Consider the following 20115-nt stretch of genomic DNA (forward strand, 5'->3'; position numbering starts at 1 on the left):
GAAATTGCTCCTGGCAGGCACGGGGGACCATATGGGACGCCGGGATTTGAACTGATGACCTTCTGTATGAAAGGCAAACGCCTTAACTCCATGCTATCTCTCCGGCCCTACTAAAAGATATTCTCTGGACATTGACAGATAGTATGGAGATCAGAGCACCTGCTTTGCCTGGGCTCAAGCATGCTGATTCTGGGCACCACAAGTGGTCCTCTGAGCACCACCAGGTATGGTTCAAAATTCTAAAAAAGGAAATTCTCTGGCTTCATATTAAGTAAATATAGTGAAGTCTTAAATATTAAAAAAAAAAAATTAAATGACACCTTTTGCTTCAGGACCACACCTAGCAGTGCTTTCTGTACCCCAGCTCTGTGCCTGGGAGCTGCTCCTCAAGGTGCTCGGAAGAAGCGCGTGATGCCAAGGACTGAAATGGTCTCGACATTGGAAGCACCAACCAAGCTTTGGAGACCAACAAAAGAAATCACAGCTGTTAGTCAAAGAATTCGATTTATTAGATGTTCAGCAAGGCCTCCTAATTTAGACAAAACACTTTACAACGATAAGGTTTTTCTTTTTTAAGATATTGTTAAAAAGGAAACATTTCTTGGGAATTTAGGAAAGTAAATGTTTTGGGAAGAATAATAGGAAGTTACATCTTTAACATTTTAACTTTAGTACAGTAACAGGCTTATCACCCAGTATTTTTTCTTAAGTTTTACCAAATTCGAGGCAACTAAGAATTTGCCTACGGGACTGGAAGCAGGAAAGGTTTCTTATATTTTAGTAGGAAAGGAGCGACCTAAAATACCAATGATATTATTTGAACAAGGCCATTCACATAATTAGACTTCGCTTGTCAGTTATCGTGTGGATCAGGTCCTAGCACAGAGTAGCTGGTGGGCCAGACAGGGCCATACCAGGATGGAACCAGACCAGCGGCTGGCTGGTCCCCTGACGGGGCTAGGGCAGGGCCATCTGGGCCCGGAAGCGCTCCATCTTGGTGGGGAGCAGACTCACCATCTCCTTGCTCAGCTCCAGTTCCACCTCGATCTCCTGGGCCGCCTCGGGGTGCCGGTCACAGTAATCCACGATGAACCGGTAGTGTTCCAGGGATGTGGCCAGGTTCTCCAGCTCTTTCTTGGGGTCGGCTGTGATGACCTTGCCGTAGAGGCGCGCGACGCGGAACTTGGCGAGCATGGCAGGCCGGAGCACGTCCTCCCCGATGTGCTCAGGGAAGACTTTGTTGGGGTCCCGCAGGGAGTCGAGGAAAAGCTGGTAGTACTTGAGCGCCGACTTGTTGAGGCTGTTGATCTTCTTCACGATGTGCGCGTCGGGGTCCCGCAGCCGGTCGGCGATGGCCACTTTCAGGTCCATCATGTCGTAGTAGGCCTGCGCGATCTCGAACTGGATCTGCCGGTTGACCAGCAGGTAGTACTGGGGGTTCAGGTCCACGGTGAGGGGCTCGAGCATGGCGATGCGGCGCTTGTGCATCTTGCAGCGCCTCTCCAGGTCCGGCTCGAAGAAGGCCAGCACCTTGAACAGCGCACTGTGGTCCTGCACCACTTCGATGTGATCCGTGACGTAGCCGTCGATCTGGAAGAACTCCTTGGCCTCGGAGACGTACTGTTGGCCCAGCAGGAAGAGCTCGCGGGCCTCGTGGAAGTCCAGCGGCCGCAGGTAGCCCACCTTCTCCTCCACGGCCGAGATGGCGTCGCACAGCTCTCCTGTGCCGAACTGCACGGCTCGCTTCCTCGCGCTCTCCTCCTCGTCCAGTTCTTTCTGCCGGAGCGTTCTCAGCTCGGACTGTTTGTCCAGATCGAGCTCGCCTATGTTATCCTGAGGGGGAAAAGGGAGAGCGATGATGGTGGCAGCAAAACCAAATTATGGTCCAGGAGGACAGTGATCTGATCCAATGAGACCCAAGAGGTAAGAATAAAGAAAGGGCTTTCGAGTAGGGCGTGGGTCTTGCACATGGATGACCAGGGCTCAATCCCGGCATCTCATACGGTCCCCAGAGCCTGCCAGGAGTACCCGGTTGCCACCGGGTGTGGCCTCCAAACAAAACAAGTGTTAAAAATGAAAAAGAAATAGTACGTCACATAGGTCACTTGCCTTGCACATGGCTAACCTGCGTTTAATCCTTGGCATCCTGTATAGTCCTTTGAGCCTGCTAGCAGCGATTCTTGAGCGCAGAGCTAGCAGTAATCCCTGAACATCATTGATACGGCAAAATAATAACAACAACAATAATAACAATAATAATGCTAGTATGTATAAGCTGCTTAGTGAAATATACTGTACTGGAGTGCAGTGCTCAGGGAACTTTATGGGGTGCTGGTGATCAAAGCCAGAACAAACAAAGCACCCTCCCCACGGTTCAATTCTATGGCTCAGAGTCAAACTTACCTTCACAATTATTCTCCCCTCCAGGAACAAGACAAACACAACACAGGACAGGGGCTGGCTCAGAGTAGCACGTAGGCCCAGTACTCAGAAGTCCTGGCTGGGTTCGACCCCAGCACCGCCTGAGTAGGCCCGTGTTTACCCAAAGCACAAAGATGGTTAAAAAAAAAATAAATATAAGGCCCCTCAATGCTCAGTGATAGAGCCTCTACTGTATCAGAAATCTTTTTCATTCAATTGGAAAAGACTGAATTCCTAACAAAATGGTTGGAAAATGGGGGAAACCAAAGACAAGAGGGATGATTTCACCTATGTGTATAATCTAAGGTTTTTTTTTTTTATAAACTGCTGGGCCAGGGATATAGTTCAGTGGTTAAACACCAATGTGGGTTCAATTCCAAGCACCCCAACACACACACATACACACCAGTTAAACACCAGGGATATAGTTCAGCGGTTAAACACCAACATGGGTTCAATCCCAAGCACCCCAACACACACACACACACACACACACACAGAATATAAACTATACTGTCTGAACAGATAGCAAAAAAGACAAATTAAAAGACAATGATAATAACAGAACTAAGGTGGGGCCGAGAGATAGCATGGAGGTAAGGTATTTGCCTTGCATGAGAAGGTTGGTGGTTCAAATCCAGGCATCCCATATGGCTCCCTGAACCTGCCATGAGTGATTTCTGAGCACAGAGCCAGGAGTAACCCCTGAGCACGGCTGGGTGTGACCCAAAAACCAAATAAATAAATAAATAAAACTAAGGTTATCAGAGAGAAAGGTAGAGAGGGAGAGTCAAAAAATGAAAAAGAGAGGGCCAGAGATAAAGTACAGAAGAAAGGACATTTGCCTTATATGCGGCTGACTCGGGTTCGATCCACCACAGGTTGGGGGCCACACCTGGCAGTGCTCAGACTTGTCTGCAAGGCAAGTACCTTAACCCCTGGATTAGTCAATAATGTCTCTATCAAATATTTAAAATTTTTCTTAATTCTGAAAATATTTGGAGGAGAGGGGCCACATCCGATGATGCCCAGAGATTACTGACAGAGCTAGGGAGACCATATGGGAAGCCAGGTATGTAACCTGGGTTAGCCTCGTGCAAGACAATGCCCTATCCACTGGACTATCTCTTCAGAGGTGCAAGTCACATTCTATAGAGATGTTATTTGCAGGAAATAAGGAATTACAGCATTCAGCAGTTATTTGCTGGGAACCTTCTGTGCTTGAATAATATGAAGGCTGCAGCCCCTCTCTTACCTAACCTTAAAAACTTTTGTCTGTACAAAGAACAGTCTTCCAGGAAGAGGGGTGTGAGGTAAACTGAGGCCTTTGAAATAGTTCCCATTTGTATCTCAATTATTTTCCATTGGTCTTGTTTTCCCACTGCATTTCCTCTAGTTTTTCCCCTTCCCCTGAGGGGCCTGGAATGGGTTTCAATAGAGGGAAGGCAGGAGAGCTGAGCTGGGGCTGCCATCTAGGCGTGGGGTTCCATGTGGTGGAGCGACTGGCCTGTGGGTGAACGGCTTGCGGTGTGAGTTTCTTGCCTGCCACATCCTAAATATCTTTGTGGATGACTTATTGTGGGGAACTGCTACTGAACCAGCTTCTCCTGCCCTCCGTGAATGGGGGGTTTGGGGTATCCCTTTCCCTTCTTTCCCTTCTGGGAACTGTGGGATGACCAAACCTCAACCCAACTCCCAACGAATGACTCATTACAGAGGGGGTACTGGATCTCCAGACTGAAAACCTGGGATGAAGAGGGAAGCCTTAGGAGGCGGAGAATGGAGCATTCCACATCCCTGGGGTGACAAACACGGAGCCCCCTGAACATAGGGACCACTCGAAGCAGTTTGTCTAGAACAGGTGAGGCGAGGTCTGGAGGAATTACCTGCATGGAGAGCTGGGCGTTCTGCAGCAGAGCCAAGCAGTACTTGATCCAGCATCTGGCTATCTCCCCCTTCCGCTGATGGTAGAGTTCCGGAACTTCTCCTTCAGCTTCGGTAGCTGAAATGATAAAACAGAGAACTGGCTAAGTCACGGGGCCTTTTATGGAGCATTCTTTACAAAGGTAACATTCTTCCTGGGCGCTGGGTCCAGGTTCACCCAAGTAGAAATTACTAGGTCAGAGTTTAGGCTATTTTCGATAGACAGACAGGACTCAACTACAAAAATATTGTAACAGGGGCCGGAGAGATAGCACAGTGGTAGGGTATTTGCCTTGTAAGCGGCCGACCAGGGCCAATGGTGGTTCGAATCCCAGCATCCCATATGGTCCCCCGTGCCTGCCAGGAGCGATTTCTGAGCACAGAGACATGAGTAACCCCTGAGCACTGCCGGAATTGGCCCCAAAACAAAAAAAGTTTGTAACCATGGTGTTTAAATATATTACCAGTAAAAAATAAAAATAAACAGAATATTAAAAAATGGAATTATTTGGGGCGGAGAGATACCATGGAGGTAAGGCGTTTGCCCTGCATGCAGAAGAATGGTGGGTTCAAATCCTGGCATCCCATATGGTCCTCCAAACCTCCCAGGAGCGATTTCTGAGCGTTGAGCCAGGAGTAACCCCTGAGCACTGCCAGATGTGACCCCAAAACACCCCGCCCAAAAAAAATAAAGAAAATAGCACAAGGGCTAAGGCCTTGCAAGTCGCCCACACCAGTTCAATTCTGGAACTGCATACAATCCCCCAAGCATGCTGAGAGTGGCTCATAAAACCAACACCACCAACCCAAATGCACATTCCTTTGACTCAGCATAACTTCCATATTCTACTGATCCATGATGATAAACAAAATGGTGAACTTTAGGAAAACTTTTTTAATAATTCAAGCTCTCTTTATATTTTGGCAGCACAGAGGATCCAGCCCAGGGCCTCACACATGCCAGACATGGGGTCTGCCATTGAGCCACATCCCCAGTCCATCGAGATTCCATGACTGGGGCAGGACAGAGAACACAAGGGTCAGGCTGAGCTTGGAGGTGACAACTTCAGAACGAAGATCGGCCATGACGTTCAAGTGCAGAGCAGGAAATAGCCGAACAGGGTGTGCCCACCCCCACCAAAAAAATAAAAAAATGATGACATCACAGTTTCTGGAAAAAAAACAAAAAAACAAAACAGACAAACAAACAAACAAAAAAAACGACACAGTGACACAAGAACACAGACTTACCATCTTCTGTAGTTGGGAGCCTTCCAATCTGGCCAAAAATGACATTAGCAGCTGACAAACAGTGCCTGGCCTCCATGAAGCAAAGCTGACGAGGAGATACACAGAGAGGGCGCATTTAGCATACAGCCTTTCTTGCAACCGACTCTTCCACAGACTTAGGTTCAAAAGAAAAACTACCACTGAAGAGGTAGCACCAGTGGGTAGGTCAGTGCTTGTTTTACTTGTGGCTAACTCTGGTTCAATCCTCGGCTCCCCCATAGGGTCCCCCAAGCATTGCCAGGAATAATCCAAGTGTTTAACAAGGTCTCCTTTGGTTTTCTTGGGAGGGGTGAGGGATTTGGGGTCACACCTAAAGACGCTTGGATTATTCCCTGTATCAGTTCCTTGGAACCTTCCCGGTTACATGCCACTTTCTCCTTTCTAGATTTTTGCTAGCACTGCTTCTGTGCATGTACTCTTGCTTTTAAGTACTTTCCCAGAGAGATTCAGGAAAGCAATTAATTATCAGGAGAAAAGAAAGGGCTCCAGTGACTGCAACATCTCTTTAAGGACCCTCCTCCAAGATCAAATAGCAATGCCACAGCCACAGTCCGGGTTTCTGGGTAGACCTGGGGCAGGGGAGAGAGCGCCAGGGGGCCAGGGCGTGCAGCTCTGCATGCAGACGTTCCCTTCCTCTGATGCTTTGCTGCTTTTAACAAGGGGTGAGGGATTTGGGATCACACCTAGCTGCATGCCGACCCCGACCCCGTGCTCATTCCCCGGCCACTACAAATAGCCCAACCCTGACCACTGAGCTAGCTGAGAACAGCCCCATCACACCCGAGTATGGCTCCAAAACCAAAGAAATTTCAGAGCCCTCAGTCAGATTTAACTCGTGGGTTCATCCTGTTGTGGTCACCATCTAAAGAGTTCCTTCAGGTCCTCTGTCCCCCGGAGGCCCCTTTGTTTGGCCACGTAGTAATGATACATTTGCTGTGATTTAATAAGTCCCTAAAACATCATGACCATCACACTTTAGTGATAGCCAGATACTCAAGTACAATGAAGAATTTTAAGTTTGGGGGCTAGAGAGAGCTCAACAGGTGGAGCAAGCACATGTTTGTGACCGATGAGCGAGCACTGCTGAATGCAGTTCAAAAAACAAGGCAGCAGGTATGTGGAACTCGGACTTTTATGAGCAGTGCCAGAAAATAAACACACCCCACTCTGTTCTCCAGGCCCATAGAGATACTGCTAACACGAGAAAGTCAGTCTGAAGGGGTTAACCCTGAAGAATAACTGAAACGCATCACATGCTTTTATCAAAGCCCACATTTAACAGTCAACTTCCTCAGACACATTCTCGTATTACCAGATTACCCTTGCGTGGAGATAAAGGCCTATCTGCAAGAGGAAATCTGTACTTTTGAGTACTGTCCCACGGAAGGAAAGGGCACTAGCACGCTTCATTTCAGAAAGAACTGGCAGAGGTAACGTGCCATTTCGGGGGGTCAGCAACACAGAAGAAAGTGAGAAAATTCAGCATTTTAAGATTCAGGAGTCCAATGCAATAAAAAGGTACAAAAGACAGGAGTAACAGCACAGCAGTTAGGGCTATTGCCTTGCCTGTGGCTGACCCAGGTTTGATCTATGGCAACATGCATGATTCCCTGAGCACCGCTGTGTGTGGCCCAAAACACAAAACAAAAAGAAGGTACAAATTTTTTGTACGCTGCTAAACCGGGCAGCATTTTCACGTCAGCTTATATCATAAAATACAAAAGACCCTTTTTTATTTTAAGTTTTGGGGTCACACTTGGTGGCATTCAAGGGTTACTTTTGCTCTGCACTCAGAAATTAGTTCTGGCAGGGGCCGGAGGGATAGCATGGAGGTAAGGCATTTGCCTTGCATGCAGAAGGACGGTGGTTCAAATCCCGGCATCCCATATGGTCCCTCGAGCCTGCCAGAAGTGATTTCTGAGCACAGAGCCAGGAGGAACCCCTGAGCACTGCCGGGTGTGACCCAAAAACCAAAAAACAAACAAAAAACAAAAAAAGAAATTAGTCCTGGCAGGAACACATGAGATGCCAGGAATTGAACCCGAGATGAATGCTTGCAAGGCAAATGCCCTCCTATTGTGCTATTGCTCTGGCCCCAAATAACTTACTGTTAATTTGGGGGGGAGGTTGGCCACACCCAGTGATGTTCAGGAGTTACTCCTGGCTCTGCACTCAGAAATCGCTCCTGGCTCAGGGGGGACCATATGGGATGCAAGGATTCGAACCACCATCCATCCTGTACAGCCCGTGTACAAGGCAAATGCCCCACCGCTGTACTATCCCTCCGGCCCCCTAAATAACCTATTTTTAAAGATTTCTTTTCAAGGTTCTACAGGTTTCTGTGTTACATGGTCAGGACCTCGGTGAGCCAAGCCCCAGGGGCCAGGAACCGCACCTTGTTGATGTAGAACTGGGACAAGGTGGCTGCGTTGACCGCCCACTCCATGGGGTAGTAGGCGCTGTGCTCCAGCTGTCGTTTCAGGGTGCTGTGGCAGTAGTGAGCTGCCTTCTCGAACAGCTCCAGGTGCTGGTAGACTTGGGCCAGGTAATACAAGTTATGCGTATAGACCTTCTCAAATCTATAATGGAAAAAAAAACTATATTGACTGAAGGGTTCATAGCCTGAAGAACATGTACACTAGTATGCTTTCCTCCCACCAGCCCTTGGTGTTGGGTGGCGTTTGTAGCTACGTGACAGCCGAGGAGACGGAGCTTCAGACCTGGACAAGGTCACCTCACTAGCCTAGTAGTTTGAACCTTGGCTGAAGCCTCATCCCTCCATTCTTCCTAGGGAACTTGACCTTACCTGCAAGACCCCGCCCATTTCATGGGAGGGGTCTTGGAGAAGGTAGATAAGGTATGGACCAGAGGGGATTAGGTTCTTTTGGTCTTTGGCCAGCATGGAGGTCAAAGGGAAGATGGCTGAAAGGAGTTAAGATGCAGGGCTAGCTTAGAATGGCTGAATGCTTAATTGGTTATGATATAGGCCACACATGTGGTGGATAGGGCATGAATAAAGTTGATGCTTCCTGATGCCTGTCTCTGGATGAGTCTAATTCCGCCGTTCACCTAAACCCGGGACCCGCCAATTGCGGAGCCACGTGGCCTGGGATGGCAGAGAAAAATCCCTCCATCCATCCACCTCTATCCAGCACGATCATTGATTATTTGATTCTACACTCGGCCAGACCACACCTTCTTCCCCTTTTTTGGGGTCAGTGTAGGGGATCGAGTTCAAGTCTAACAGATTCAAGGCACACACCCTGCCTCTAGGCCACACTGCCAGAGCCCAGAATCCACTTTCTTTCTTTTCTTTTTTGGTTTTTGGGCCATACTGGTGGTACTCAGGGGTTACTTCTACACTCAGAAACAGCTCCTGGTAGGTTGGGGGACCAAGTGGGATGCCGAGGATCAAACCCATCCCAGGTTGACCACGTGCAAGGCAAACACCCTACCACTGTGCTATCAATCCAGCACCCCAGAATCCACTTTCTTTTTTTTTTTTTTTTTTTTTTTGGTTTTTGGGCCATACCCGTTTGACGCTCAGGGGTTACTCCTGGCTATGTGCTTAGAAATCGCCCCTGGCTTGGGGGGACCATATGGGACGCCGGGGGATCGAACCGCGGTCCTTCCTTGGCTAGCGCTTGCAAGGCAGACACCTTACCTCCAGCGCCACCTACCCGGCCCCCAGAATCCACTTTCAATAACCTTCCTATGTGACTCAAAGTGAGGGAGTGCTTTTTTGAACAACCATTTTCATCTACATGACGTTGAGACATCTCTGGGACTGGTTTCAAGCAAGACCCACTCACCTCTTGGCTCTCTCTTGCTCGGCAAGTTTTTCCTCTTCGGGAAGAAAGTGCTCAGTGGGGTCGAGAGGGGGAGTCCCAACCTGCAATTAGAGAAAAGCCAGTGCGGAATTTCAGGCTGAACATCAGCGCCACCACCTGGAGGAACTGGAGAAAGCAGCAGTAGTTCAAAGCTTTACCTTTTTCTTTTCTTTTCTTTTCTTTTTTTTTGGTTGTTGGGCCACACCCGGCATTGCTCAGGGGTTACTCCTGGCTGTCTGCTCAGAAATAGCTCTTGGCAGACTCGGGGGACCATATGGGACACCGGGATTCGAACCAACCACCTTTGGTCCTGGATCAGCTGCTTGCAAAGCAAATGCCGCTGTGCTATCTCTCCGGGCCCAGCTTTACCTTTTTCAAACTCATTTTCATGATACCCAAGATGGACCTTCCTTTCTTTTTTGTTTGTTTTTTGGGTCACATCTGGCAGCACTGGGGGAGGGAGGTTACTCCTGGCTCTGTGCTCAGAAATCAGTCCTGGCAGTCTCAGGGGATCATAAGGGATGCCAGGATTCGAACTCACCGTCCGTCCTGGGTCTGCTGTGTGTAAGGCAAATGCCTTACTGCTGTGCTATCCATGTGGCCCTGACCTTCCTTTCTTTCCTTTCCTTCCCTCCTTCCTCTGTTAGTGCCATGTCCAGCGATGCTCAGGCTTCTTGCTGGTTTTGCACTCAGGGGATCCTGCCTAGCCCGTGAGGCCATCTAGGCTGCTAGAAATCGAATAGGGGCCAACAGGGTAGCAAGGCAAGCATCTTACCCCAGTGTACTATCTGGCCCCAGAATTTTTTCTTAATTACAAAATTTGAAGTAAAGTAACAGGAGATTGCCTACAAGACCACATTTGATAAAACCAGAACTAAAGTTTTACATCCTAAATGAATATATTCAAATGCACGGAAAATAAAAACCTACCAATTTCCTTTTAGAGATGAAAATACTCCAGTATTTTAATTCTTGATTTTATCCGAGCAATTCTAGAAACTAGAGAGAAGGAAATGAATGTGCTCAAGTGCTGGTTTCAGTCTCTGTGCGGCATGGTCCCCTGAGCACTGCCCAAAGCCACCGCTCCTGCAGCAGAGCCAGGAGTGGGCCTTCCTTGCTCAGCACCACCTGGTGTTGCCGAGCTTTCAGGAACCTCCATGGATGTGACAAGCAGGGTAAATGCAGGAGTCCTTAGAAGAATACTGCTCTGAACTGATCACTTTTCTGAAATAATCAACACAACACCCTAGGGAGTTCACAGGACTGGTGTGCAGACTCACTTCTACTCATCTAAATTTTGGGGGGGAGGGGGGTTTGTTTTTGGACCACACCAGGGGCACGCCAGGTTACAATGCTTTACCTTATCTACATAACACAGGCCTGGCAAAATCCACTAGCAGTGGATTATGTAGATAAGGCGATGCACTGATTCACTCTCAACCTGGCAGTTTCAACTCGTCCTCAAGGTAGTTGAGATCTGCAGAGAGGCTGATCTGTCTGAACAGTCAAACCAGCCTCTTCACACTGGTATAACTAATAACAAGGGTGGGCCACAGAGATTAAGCAGCGGCTAAAGCGCTTAACTTAAGACCAAAATACATACAGACTCAAGTTTTGGGGCTGGAGAGATAGTACAGTTGGGTAAAACACTTGCCTTGCACTGGCTGACCAGGGTTCAATCCTTGGCATCCCATTTGGTCCCCCCAAACACCAACAGAGATAATTCCTGAGTACAGAGCCAGGAATCCCCTGAGCACCACTGAGTGTGGCCCAAAAATAAAAAAAAAAAGTTTTGCTATATACTTAGTAGTTTGTTTTCACATGAAAGGAGACCTCAATTTGTGTGTGTGTGTGTGTGTGTGTGTGTGTGTGTGTGTGTGTGTGTGATGCTCCAATTAGTATTTTAGTACTTTAAGGGGACAAATTAAACACCTGTTTGAGGCCAGAGCAATAGCACACAGGGTAAGGTACCTGCCATGGGAATGCCCTGCCCAGAGGAATTCCTGAGCGCAGAGCCAAGAGAATGAACTGCACTGCAGGGAATGGCCCCAAATTAAGTAAGTCAAAAAGAAATTCTCTACTAGGGACTGGGAATGCAGTGTGAGGCCCCAGGTCCCAACCTCAGCATCCAAGGGGTGAGACTTCCGTTCAGCAAAGGGTTGTTTTCTGTTTTGAAGTCAAACCAGTGATGTTCAGGGATGACCTTCTGGCTCTGAGCTCAGGGATGATTTCTGGTGGGCTCAGAGGACCGCAGAGGATGCTAGGGATTGAACCTGGGTGGGCTGTATGCAAGGGAAGTGCCCTCCCTGCTATACTATCTTTCTGGCCTCTTTGACTTTTAATTTCCTCTTTGTAGTATGCTCCTTAGAAAAAGTGTTAAGGGTCCAGAGTGATAGCACAGCAGCAGGGAGTTCGCCATGGACGCAGCTAACCCAGGACAGACCCAGGATTGACTCTCAGCATCCCATATGTCCCCAGAGCATGGCAGGAGTGATTTATGGGCGCAGAGCCTGGAGTAACCCCTGAGCACTGATGGGTGTAGCCCCCACCCCCCAAAAAAAGTGTTAAGGGCCTATGGAGCCAGAGAAAGTTCAGTGGATTCAATTCTTGGCAGAAGCCCACCAGGAGTGATCCCTGAGCACAGAACCAAGAGTAAGTTCTTAGCACTGCCAGGTGTGGCTCAAAGTGTTAAGGGCCATAAACAGGTAGTCTAAATGTATATGCAAAGACTCCCTGAGGATATAATTAAAGTCGTTCATGATTGAGTTAGTCATACAATATACAACAACCTGCACCAGTTGTATTTCCCACCACCAATGTCAACAGTTTCTCTCTCACCCTCCCTGATGCCCTCTTTCCTCCCATCCACTCTCCCCCAACTTTGTTGTTTTGCACTACTGTTAATGAAGGGGTACCAGGCATATCCCTTTCGTAGTAGACACTCCTCTACCAACTCCACTCTCCGCTCTTTGTGGCAAGCTCCCTTTTGGAAGCAATATTTCTGAGTATTCCTACCGTTTTTTCATAGTAAAAACAATCTCAGATATCTAACGTATCAAGTTGACAAGCCAAACAAACGCCCGCCCAGTCTCTGCCCCGCTGACAGCTCCCTGCTGGACTGGCCGTCCAGTCGTGCAGGCAGGGGAAGCACCTCACAATTGGGGGTGAGGCGAGCCCAATGACTAAGCATTCTCCCCAGCGAGTTCCCCCCTGGGCAGTCCGCTCCTGAGCTACACACAGCACAAGGCACCGGGTCCCAGCGGCATTACAAGGTCCCCCAAGGGCCTCTTGTGTGGTGGTCCCAGTGGCCCCAGGTAGGCAGGACTGATCTTCTATCAGGTCCACAGAGCAGGCCGATAGTGAGCCCTTGGCCTCCGAAACCCACTTGGAAGATTCACCCCCCAAAAATCATGAGTCCTGTGGCTGGAGGGACAGGATAGCAGGTAGGGCTGCCTGGCAAAGACTGGCCCGGGTTCAGTCTCCAGCATCTCCTACAATCCCCTGAGCACCACGGGGTAGAGAGTATACCCCACTCAAAGTATATGAGTTCTGGAACTAAATTATGTAGTTTAAAATCCCAGTTTTCTTTCTTTTCTTTTTCTTTTTTTTTTTTTTTTTTTTTTTGGTTTCTGGGCCACACCTGGTGTCACTCAGGGGTTACTTCTGACTCTGCACTCAGAAATCGCTCCTGGCAGGTGCAGGGGACCATATGGAATGCTGGGGATTGAACCCGGGTCCGTCCAGGGTAGACCATTTGCAAGGCAAACGCCTTACTGCTGTGCTACCTCTCCAGTCCCTAAGATCCCAGTTCTGACATCTGTGTGGCCTTGGATGAGTCACTTAATTTCCTAATTGTGGGCCCAGAGAGAAAGCACAGCGGCGTTTGCCTTGCAAGCAGCCGATCCAGGACCAAAGGTGGTTGGTTCAAATTCCAGTGTCCCATATGGTCCCCCGTGCCTGCAAGGAGCTATTTCTGAGCAGACAGCCAGGAGGAACCCCTGAGCACCGCCGGATGTGGCCCAAAAACCAAAAAAAAAAAAAAATCCTAATTGTGTAAGCTTCTGATTCTCCAACAATAAAATAAGGGGAAAATGATTTGGGGAATTTCAGAAGCTTCTGAGGGCAATAAAAGATTCCTTTCTTCTAGAAAAAGAGAAGAAAAAGGTCTGCCATAGAGGCGAGGTGGAAGGACTGGGGACACTGGTAACAGAAAATGTGCACCGGTGAAGGGATGAATGTGGGACAATTATATGACAAATCCAACCATAAATAACTCTGTAAATGTGTATCTCATGGTGATTCAGTTAACAACTTTTTTACTCCTACGTAACTCTATTACCCTGGAAGGTAATGTTATAGAATTGGGAAAGAGTTTGGGGTCAGTCAAAGCACAGTTAAAAGTCTGATTCTACCAATAGGAACCCCTAATTCCACTCACCTCACAAACTCCTCATCTAATGCAGAAGAACAAGATCTGTTTTAAGAATGAAACACAACCTACTGAAGCACTCAGTAAAGCTAGTTTTTATTAGTGCTATCATCTAAAACTAAGTTAATAAAACATTAGTTTTTACCCACTATTTTATTTTGGAGTTTTTATGTCTACATGTTGCTACCCCGGGCTTACTCCTGGCTCTGCACTCCGGGATCATTCCTGGTAGTCTCAGAGGTCCATACAGGGTGCTGGGGATAGAGCCTAGGTTGAGTCATGCACAAGGCAAGCGCCCTACCTGCTGTACTGTATTGCTCTGGCCCATTATGACAGTTTAATCAGATACACATATGTACTGTAATATTAAGTGGACTGATAGTCCAAGCATTTTCCTTTAACAGTTACCCTATGTTCCCTTTCAAGAGTGTGGCAATTTTAATTCCATACAGCCAATTTTTTAAAACTGTATTTATTTATTGATTGGTTGTTGGGCCACACCCAGCAGCGCTCAGTGGTCACTCCTGGCTCTGTATTCAGAAAATGCCCCTGGTTGGGCCCGGAGAGATAGCACAGCGGTGTTTGCCTTGCAAGCAGCTGATCCAGGACCTAAGGTGGTTGGTTTGAATCCCGGTGTTCCATATGGTCCCCGTGCCTGCCAGGAGCTATTTCTGAGTAGACAGCCAGGAGTAACCCCTGAGCACCACTGGGTGTGGCCCAAAAACCAAAAAAAAAAAAAAAAAAAAAAAAACAAAGAAAATGCCCCTGGCAGGCTGGGGAGCCACATGGAATGCCAGCAATCGAATCAGGTCCCTCCCAGATCAGCCACATGCATGGCAAATGCCCTACCACTGTGCTGTCTCTCTGGTCCCACAGCCAATTTTTAGTCTCTCTGCAGTAACTCCTTCATTATCTGATGCCCACAAAACTTCTGTTTTCATGAGAGGAAGAATTCCTGGTGCCCTGTTTGGTCTCCCAAGTCCTCCAGGAGTGACTCCTGAGCCCAGAATGAGAAGTAACCCCTAGAAGTGGTCCAGTGAAAAAAATCCCTAGGCCTGGGGAGATCGGCAGGAGTTAGGCACTTATCAGGTACACGCAAACTCAAATCCCAAGCACCAGAGATGGTCCCAAGAACCACCAGCATATGCTCCTTTGCACAACCTGGAAGAACTCCTGAGCATCACAGAATGTGCTCCAAATCCAAAATATAAAACCCTAAATTCTATAGGACAATTTCAGATATTAGTGTCCACCCAGACCACTCTATAAAGAGGTTCCAATGTATAGTATGATATATCATCATTAGCATCAGCAGCAACAGGAAATTCTTATCAGGGATTTTCAAAAATTTGTATTTATTTTTGGCTTTGAGGCCACACCTAGCAGTGCTCAGGAATCATGCAGCAGAGTGGGGGGACCATCTGGGATGCCTGGGATTGACCTTGGGCCTAGTGTATGCAACACAAATGCCCTACCCTCTCTCTACTGTGGCTCCAGGCCCATAATTTATCACAATTTTATTGAATCACCATGAATTACAAAGTTGAAAAGATATTTATGATTGCGTTGTCCTAACACGCATCCCCTCACCAGTGTCCGTTGCCTTCCATCAGTCTCCCTCCGTCCCCTCTTTTGTCCTCCACAACTGTTCCGGTGTTCCCTTCCCTAACTTATCCCCCACCCGGCCCCCATGAAGGTAAGCTTCCTACTGAATATCAGTCCTGCTCAATTTCTGTTGCTTTGGGACATTTTGCTATTCCCCTAGGAAGGCTCTTTATATCTCACACATGAGAGATCACTGAGCATGTTCCTCTCCCTGACCGACTGATTTCACGCAACATGATACTCCCCAGATCCATTTGCCAGCAATTCAAGCAAAACCTGAAGCAGCTCACGTGCCACACACCTCTTTCATGTACTGATTATAAAGTGCTTCTGAGGATTCCAGGTAAGTCTGAGCGGTTTCAATTTCTTCTCTTTCAGACCACAAGATGCCCAGGTTATTCTGGAAAATAATAAAAGAGAAATAAATGATTCCAATGAAAATATTTCAATTAATGTTCATAGTTTCTAAGACAGTATTTACCTTTTCACATAGGATTGGAGTCTGATTAACAACAAATCATTCATAAATGTACAGTTTTTAGGCAGTAGGTAATGCAGCCACTGAAACCATCCCAAATGACCCTGTCTCAGGGTATTCTGGTCCCTACATAATCTCTGGAGTACAGGCCACGCATGGTGACTGCCTCTAACAATAAGGTAAAAGGCAGAGACAGTCCCTTCAAGATCAGTTCTGACAATGTACGTTCTGCTCAGTCTTGGTCTGTCTGAGGGAAAACAGTTGCTCTGTGAATCAACCATGGACAGACTCACCAGGAGGAACTTGGGGGGGGGGGGGGGGGCTCTACAACTGTTGGGAAACTGAGACCCTCAATCAAGAACTCATCCAGGGGCCAGAGCAATAGCACAGCAGCAAGATGTTTGCCTTGCACACAGCACAGCCAATTCAGGACCAACAATGGTTCCATTCCCAGCATCCCATATAGTCCCCCGAGCCTCCCAGGAGCAATTTCTGAGCTCAGAGCCGGAGTAACCCCTGAACGCCACTGGGTATGGACCCCCCCCCCCCCAAAAAAAAAAAGAACTCATCCAAAAAGTCACAGGAGGATGAGTTGCGCTGTTTCTGGCCACTCAGCCGCAAAGCCTGTGGCTATTATTAAAAGGAGGCTGGTGAGGAGCAGCAGATGGCACCAAGGAGAAACCCCAGAGAGTGTCTGTGCTGAGAATGACTCAGGTTTTTCTTTCAGCTCACTGCCTCCACTGGGGTCCTGAAGATAATGATGATGTAAAGGGTCTCGATTTGTTAAAAGCAGTAGAACTATGGTTCCTGAAAGCGTTTACAGATTCAGCTTACGTTATTCTATTTTTAAAATACAGGGGTTGGGGCCGGAGAGAGAGCATGGAGGTAAGGCGTTTGCCTTGCGTGCAAAAGGTCGGTGGTTCGAATCCCAGCATCCCATATGGTTCCCCCGAGCCTGTCAGGAGCCATTTCTGAACACAGAGCCAGGAGGAACCCCTGAGTGCTGCCGGGTGTGACCTAAAAACCAAAAAATAAAATATAAAATAAAATAAAATACAGGGGTTGGAAAGCTCAATGAGCTGAGCACAGCCTTTCATGAGGGAGACCCCAGGTTCAATCCCCAGTACATCTCTCTCTGAGCAGAGCCATGAGTTAGCATCAAACCAAATATCTTTTTTACTTGTTATTTTGGGTAACCACTCCTAATGGGGTCAGGGAGCTATCTGAGGTGCCTGCTAGGGACTGAACCCAGTTTGGATTTGTGCAAGGTGAGTCCCCTACCAGCCATACTACCGCTCTGGCCATCTTGTCATATTTTTATGCAGTTCTTTTAGTGATGGTTAAGTTTAAAGTTGCCACTGAGGAAAATGGCATAAATCTCCTTTTGAGATCATTAATGGGGATACAGGAGAGGGAAGTGAGGGGTGGGGGTAATGGCAATGGCAAAAGCTCCAGCTCTGCGAGGCCTGTGAATTCCATTTTGGCGCCTCCAAGCGAGGTGGCTCCTGGCAACTGCACCGCTTGGAAGTCTTGGAAGATGGGGACCACGAGAGGGTGTGTGCTCTCTGGCCAACCACAGCTGACCAGAAAGAACTACCCCATTGACCACACCAATTGTGCATGCTACCAGGTTCATAGAAGCAACAGAAAAAGGGGAAGAGGAGCCCGGAGAGATAGCACAGCGGCATTTGCCTTGCAAGCAGCCGAACCAGAACCAAAGGTGGTTGGTTCGAATCCCGGTGTCCCATATGGTCCCCCGCGCCTGCCAGGAGCTATTTCTGAGCAGACAGCCAGGAGTAACCCCTGAGCAATGCCGGGTGTGGCCCAAAAAACAAAAAAACAAAAAAAAAAAAAAAAAAAAGAAAAAGGGGAAGAGAAGGGACCCCCAAAAAATTTACTGTTTTCTGTGTTTTTTTGTTTGTTTTTTTGTTTTTTTGGGTCACACCCAGCAATGCTCAGGGGTTACTCCTGGCTCTATGCTCAGAAATCACCCCTTGCAGGCTCGGGGGACCATATGGGATGCTGGGATTTGAACCACCATCCTTCTGCATGAAAGGCAAGCGCCTTACCTCCATGTTATCTCTCCGGCTCCGTGTTTTCTGTTTTAACCCCTAGAGCTGCCCTTTCAAATTTACTTTCCAAAAACCCTTTAACCGGGTCAGAAAGACTACAGCAGGTAAGGCTGGCTCGAGTGACTGATCCTTGTGTACAGAGGCAGGGTAAGACCCAAGCGGGGTGCAGCGCCCCAAAGACAAAACAAACAACAACTAAACAACCCCCAGGCTTCTCCAGGAGAGATGTATGCTCAAGTGAGAATCAAGTGAAGAATGAAGCCTGGGGAGATAATCTTCAAAGAGTGGGAATCTGCACTGGGGCTGGTGGAAGGGCCTGATAAGGGCGTGTATGTAGGTAGCTCTGGGGACAACAGGTGTGGACATGGCGACCAGCAGCGCAGCCAGAGCCGCCCTTGGGGTCTGGGCTCAGCCGGTCAAAATGTGGGGCCAGCGTTGTGGCTCGGCAGCCCCTGTTCCACTTCCAGCTTCACTTCCTCCGTGCTGGCTCTTGAACCACTCGCCTGCCAGGCTCCATCCAACACTGGAAATGGGTCCTTGATGAACACTAATTGGGAGTCCCAAAATTATCCAAATGCTTTCAAATAGATGCTGAATACAGTTGATTTCTGTCACAAGCCAGCAGCGGAGAAGGTACCCCCTACCCCCTGGTCTTAAAAGGTCTCGTTCTGAGTATCAAAACCTCAGGCCAGCACAAAGAGAGAAAGACAAAGTCCTGGCCCCGCTCAAGGGAGGGCCATATACCCCCAACTCAGTCAAGGTCTGTTTTTCTTTAAGATCCTAGTAAGCTAGCCACCGCCACCACCCCGATCCTTTAGGGTAGGAACGCAGCCCTAAAAGTAATGTTTCCCCTGCAGCATAAAGGATGTAACCACCTTCCTCAGGTCCTATCGCTATGTACCTTCCCTTAGGTTTCGTGACCCACTGTCAAGTTTTGTGGTCGCCTCTTGGTCGTGATCCATGTTCTCCTAACTGAGTCAGGATGCCTGAGTCGAAGCGTTTTTCCAAGGTAAAGAAGACCACAGCGGTGTCGGTGTCGGTGGCGGAGGGTGAGGGAACACTGACGCTGCCCTCTGCTGTGTAAAAACCTGCGAAACGGCGGTTCAGGGTCTTCGCTCTCAGGCTCATCCCCGGGCACCGGCCGGCCCTGATCTTGATCTGCACGGCTCCTTGGGAGGGGGCCTGATCCCAGACCCGACGGTGGGTGGTGCGGCGGCTGCCCTCCCAGAGGAGCCAAGAGCCAAGTGCAGAGCCGAGCCCCTCGAGCCAGCCGGACGCCGTCGGGGTGCCCCGCCGCCCCCTCCCCGCGCCTCACCTGCGCCTGGATGTAGAGCGACACGCAGTCGTGCGCCAGGCGGGCCGGGCGCAGCAGGCGCAGGCACTTGGCCAGGTGCTCCTCGCCGGCCGACAGCTCCTCCGTGTCGATGTGGTTCACGCCCAGGTAGAACTCGATCACCGCCCGCCGCACGAGCGCCAGGTCCACGTCCGGCGCCCCCGGCGCCCCCAGGCCCAGGCCCAGGCCCAGGCCCCGCGCGGCCTCCTCGGGCTCGGCGCCCGGCGCGTCCTCGTCGTCCGGCCCGGCCGCGGGGCCCAGCAGCGCCTTCACCTCCTCCAGCAGCGCGCGCGCGCCGTACTTGGAGCGGTAGGGCTCCTTCTCGGGGTTCCGGCGCAGCTCCACGCGCGCCAGCGCCAGCGCCGCCTGGAACTTCTCGCGCACCTCGGCCCACGGCACGCCCGCCATCGCCGCCGCTCGCCGGCCCTGGGCGCTGTGGGCAAGCAAGCGCGCCCTCGCTTCGCGCCGCCGCGCCCCACGGCCGCCGGCGCGCCGGCCAATCGGCGCCGCCGCCGCCGCCGCGGGAGCCAATGGGGAGGCGCGCCGGGCGGGCGCCATGGCGACGGCGGCCGTGCAGGCGAAGCCGAGGGGGCGGGGCTCGACGGCCCCACGCCAGGCCTTCGCGTCGCGGGGCGGCGGGCGGCCTGCTGGGCTTTGGCCTCCTTGTAGGGAGATGCCAGGGCTCCGTCCGGGGAAAGAAGAGCCGAGGGGAGTTCGAGTCCGGACCGCAGCCC

At 49.6% G+C, this 20115-nt stretch overlaps 1 protein-coding gene across 1 annotated transcript; it reads right to left on the reverse strand.

The window, feature by feature from the left end:
* Positions 1-637: 637 nt before the first annotated feature.
* On the reverse strand, positions 638-19813 carry KIFBP (kinesin family binding protein). Its single transcript, XM_049790491.1, has 7 exons — positions 19364-19813; positions 15800-15898; positions 9447-9526; positions 8030-8213; positions 5596-5680; positions 4308-4423; positions 638-1833 (listed from the first exon to the last, which is right to left on the reverse strand). The coding sequence occupies exons 1-7, from the start codon at positions 19787-19789 to the stop codon at positions 958-960; spliced, it is 1866 nt and encodes a 621-aa protein (XP_049646448.1). The 5' UTR covers positions 19790-19813; the 3' UTR covers positions 638-957.
* Between the last annotated feature and the right edge of the window lie 302 nt (positions 19814-20115).

Source organism: Suncus etruscus, chromosome 17 (assembly GCF_024139225.1).
Source record: "Suncus etruscus isolate mSunEtr1 chromosome 17, mSunEtr1.pri.cur, whole genome shotgun sequence".
Taxonomy (NCBI): domain Eukaryota; kingdom Metazoa; phylum Chordata; class Mammalia; order Eulipotyphla; family Soricidae; genus Suncus; species Suncus etruscus.

Excerpts from the sequence above, each read along its gene's own strand:
- KIFBP (XM_049790491.1), bottom strand. The coding sequence starts at position 19,789 with ATGGCGGGCGTGCCGTGGGCCGAGGTGCGCGAGAAGTTCCAGGCGGCG. Across the intron at positions 9,527-15,799 it reads ATAATCAGTACATGAAAGAG|GTTGGGACTCCCCCTCTCGA; the intron begins GTGTGTGGCACG and ends CTCTAATTGCAG. Across the intron at positions 8,214-9,446 it reads GAGCAAGAGAGAGCCAAGAG|ATTTGAGAAGGTCTATACGC; the intron begins GTGAGTGGGTCT and ends TTTCCATTATAG.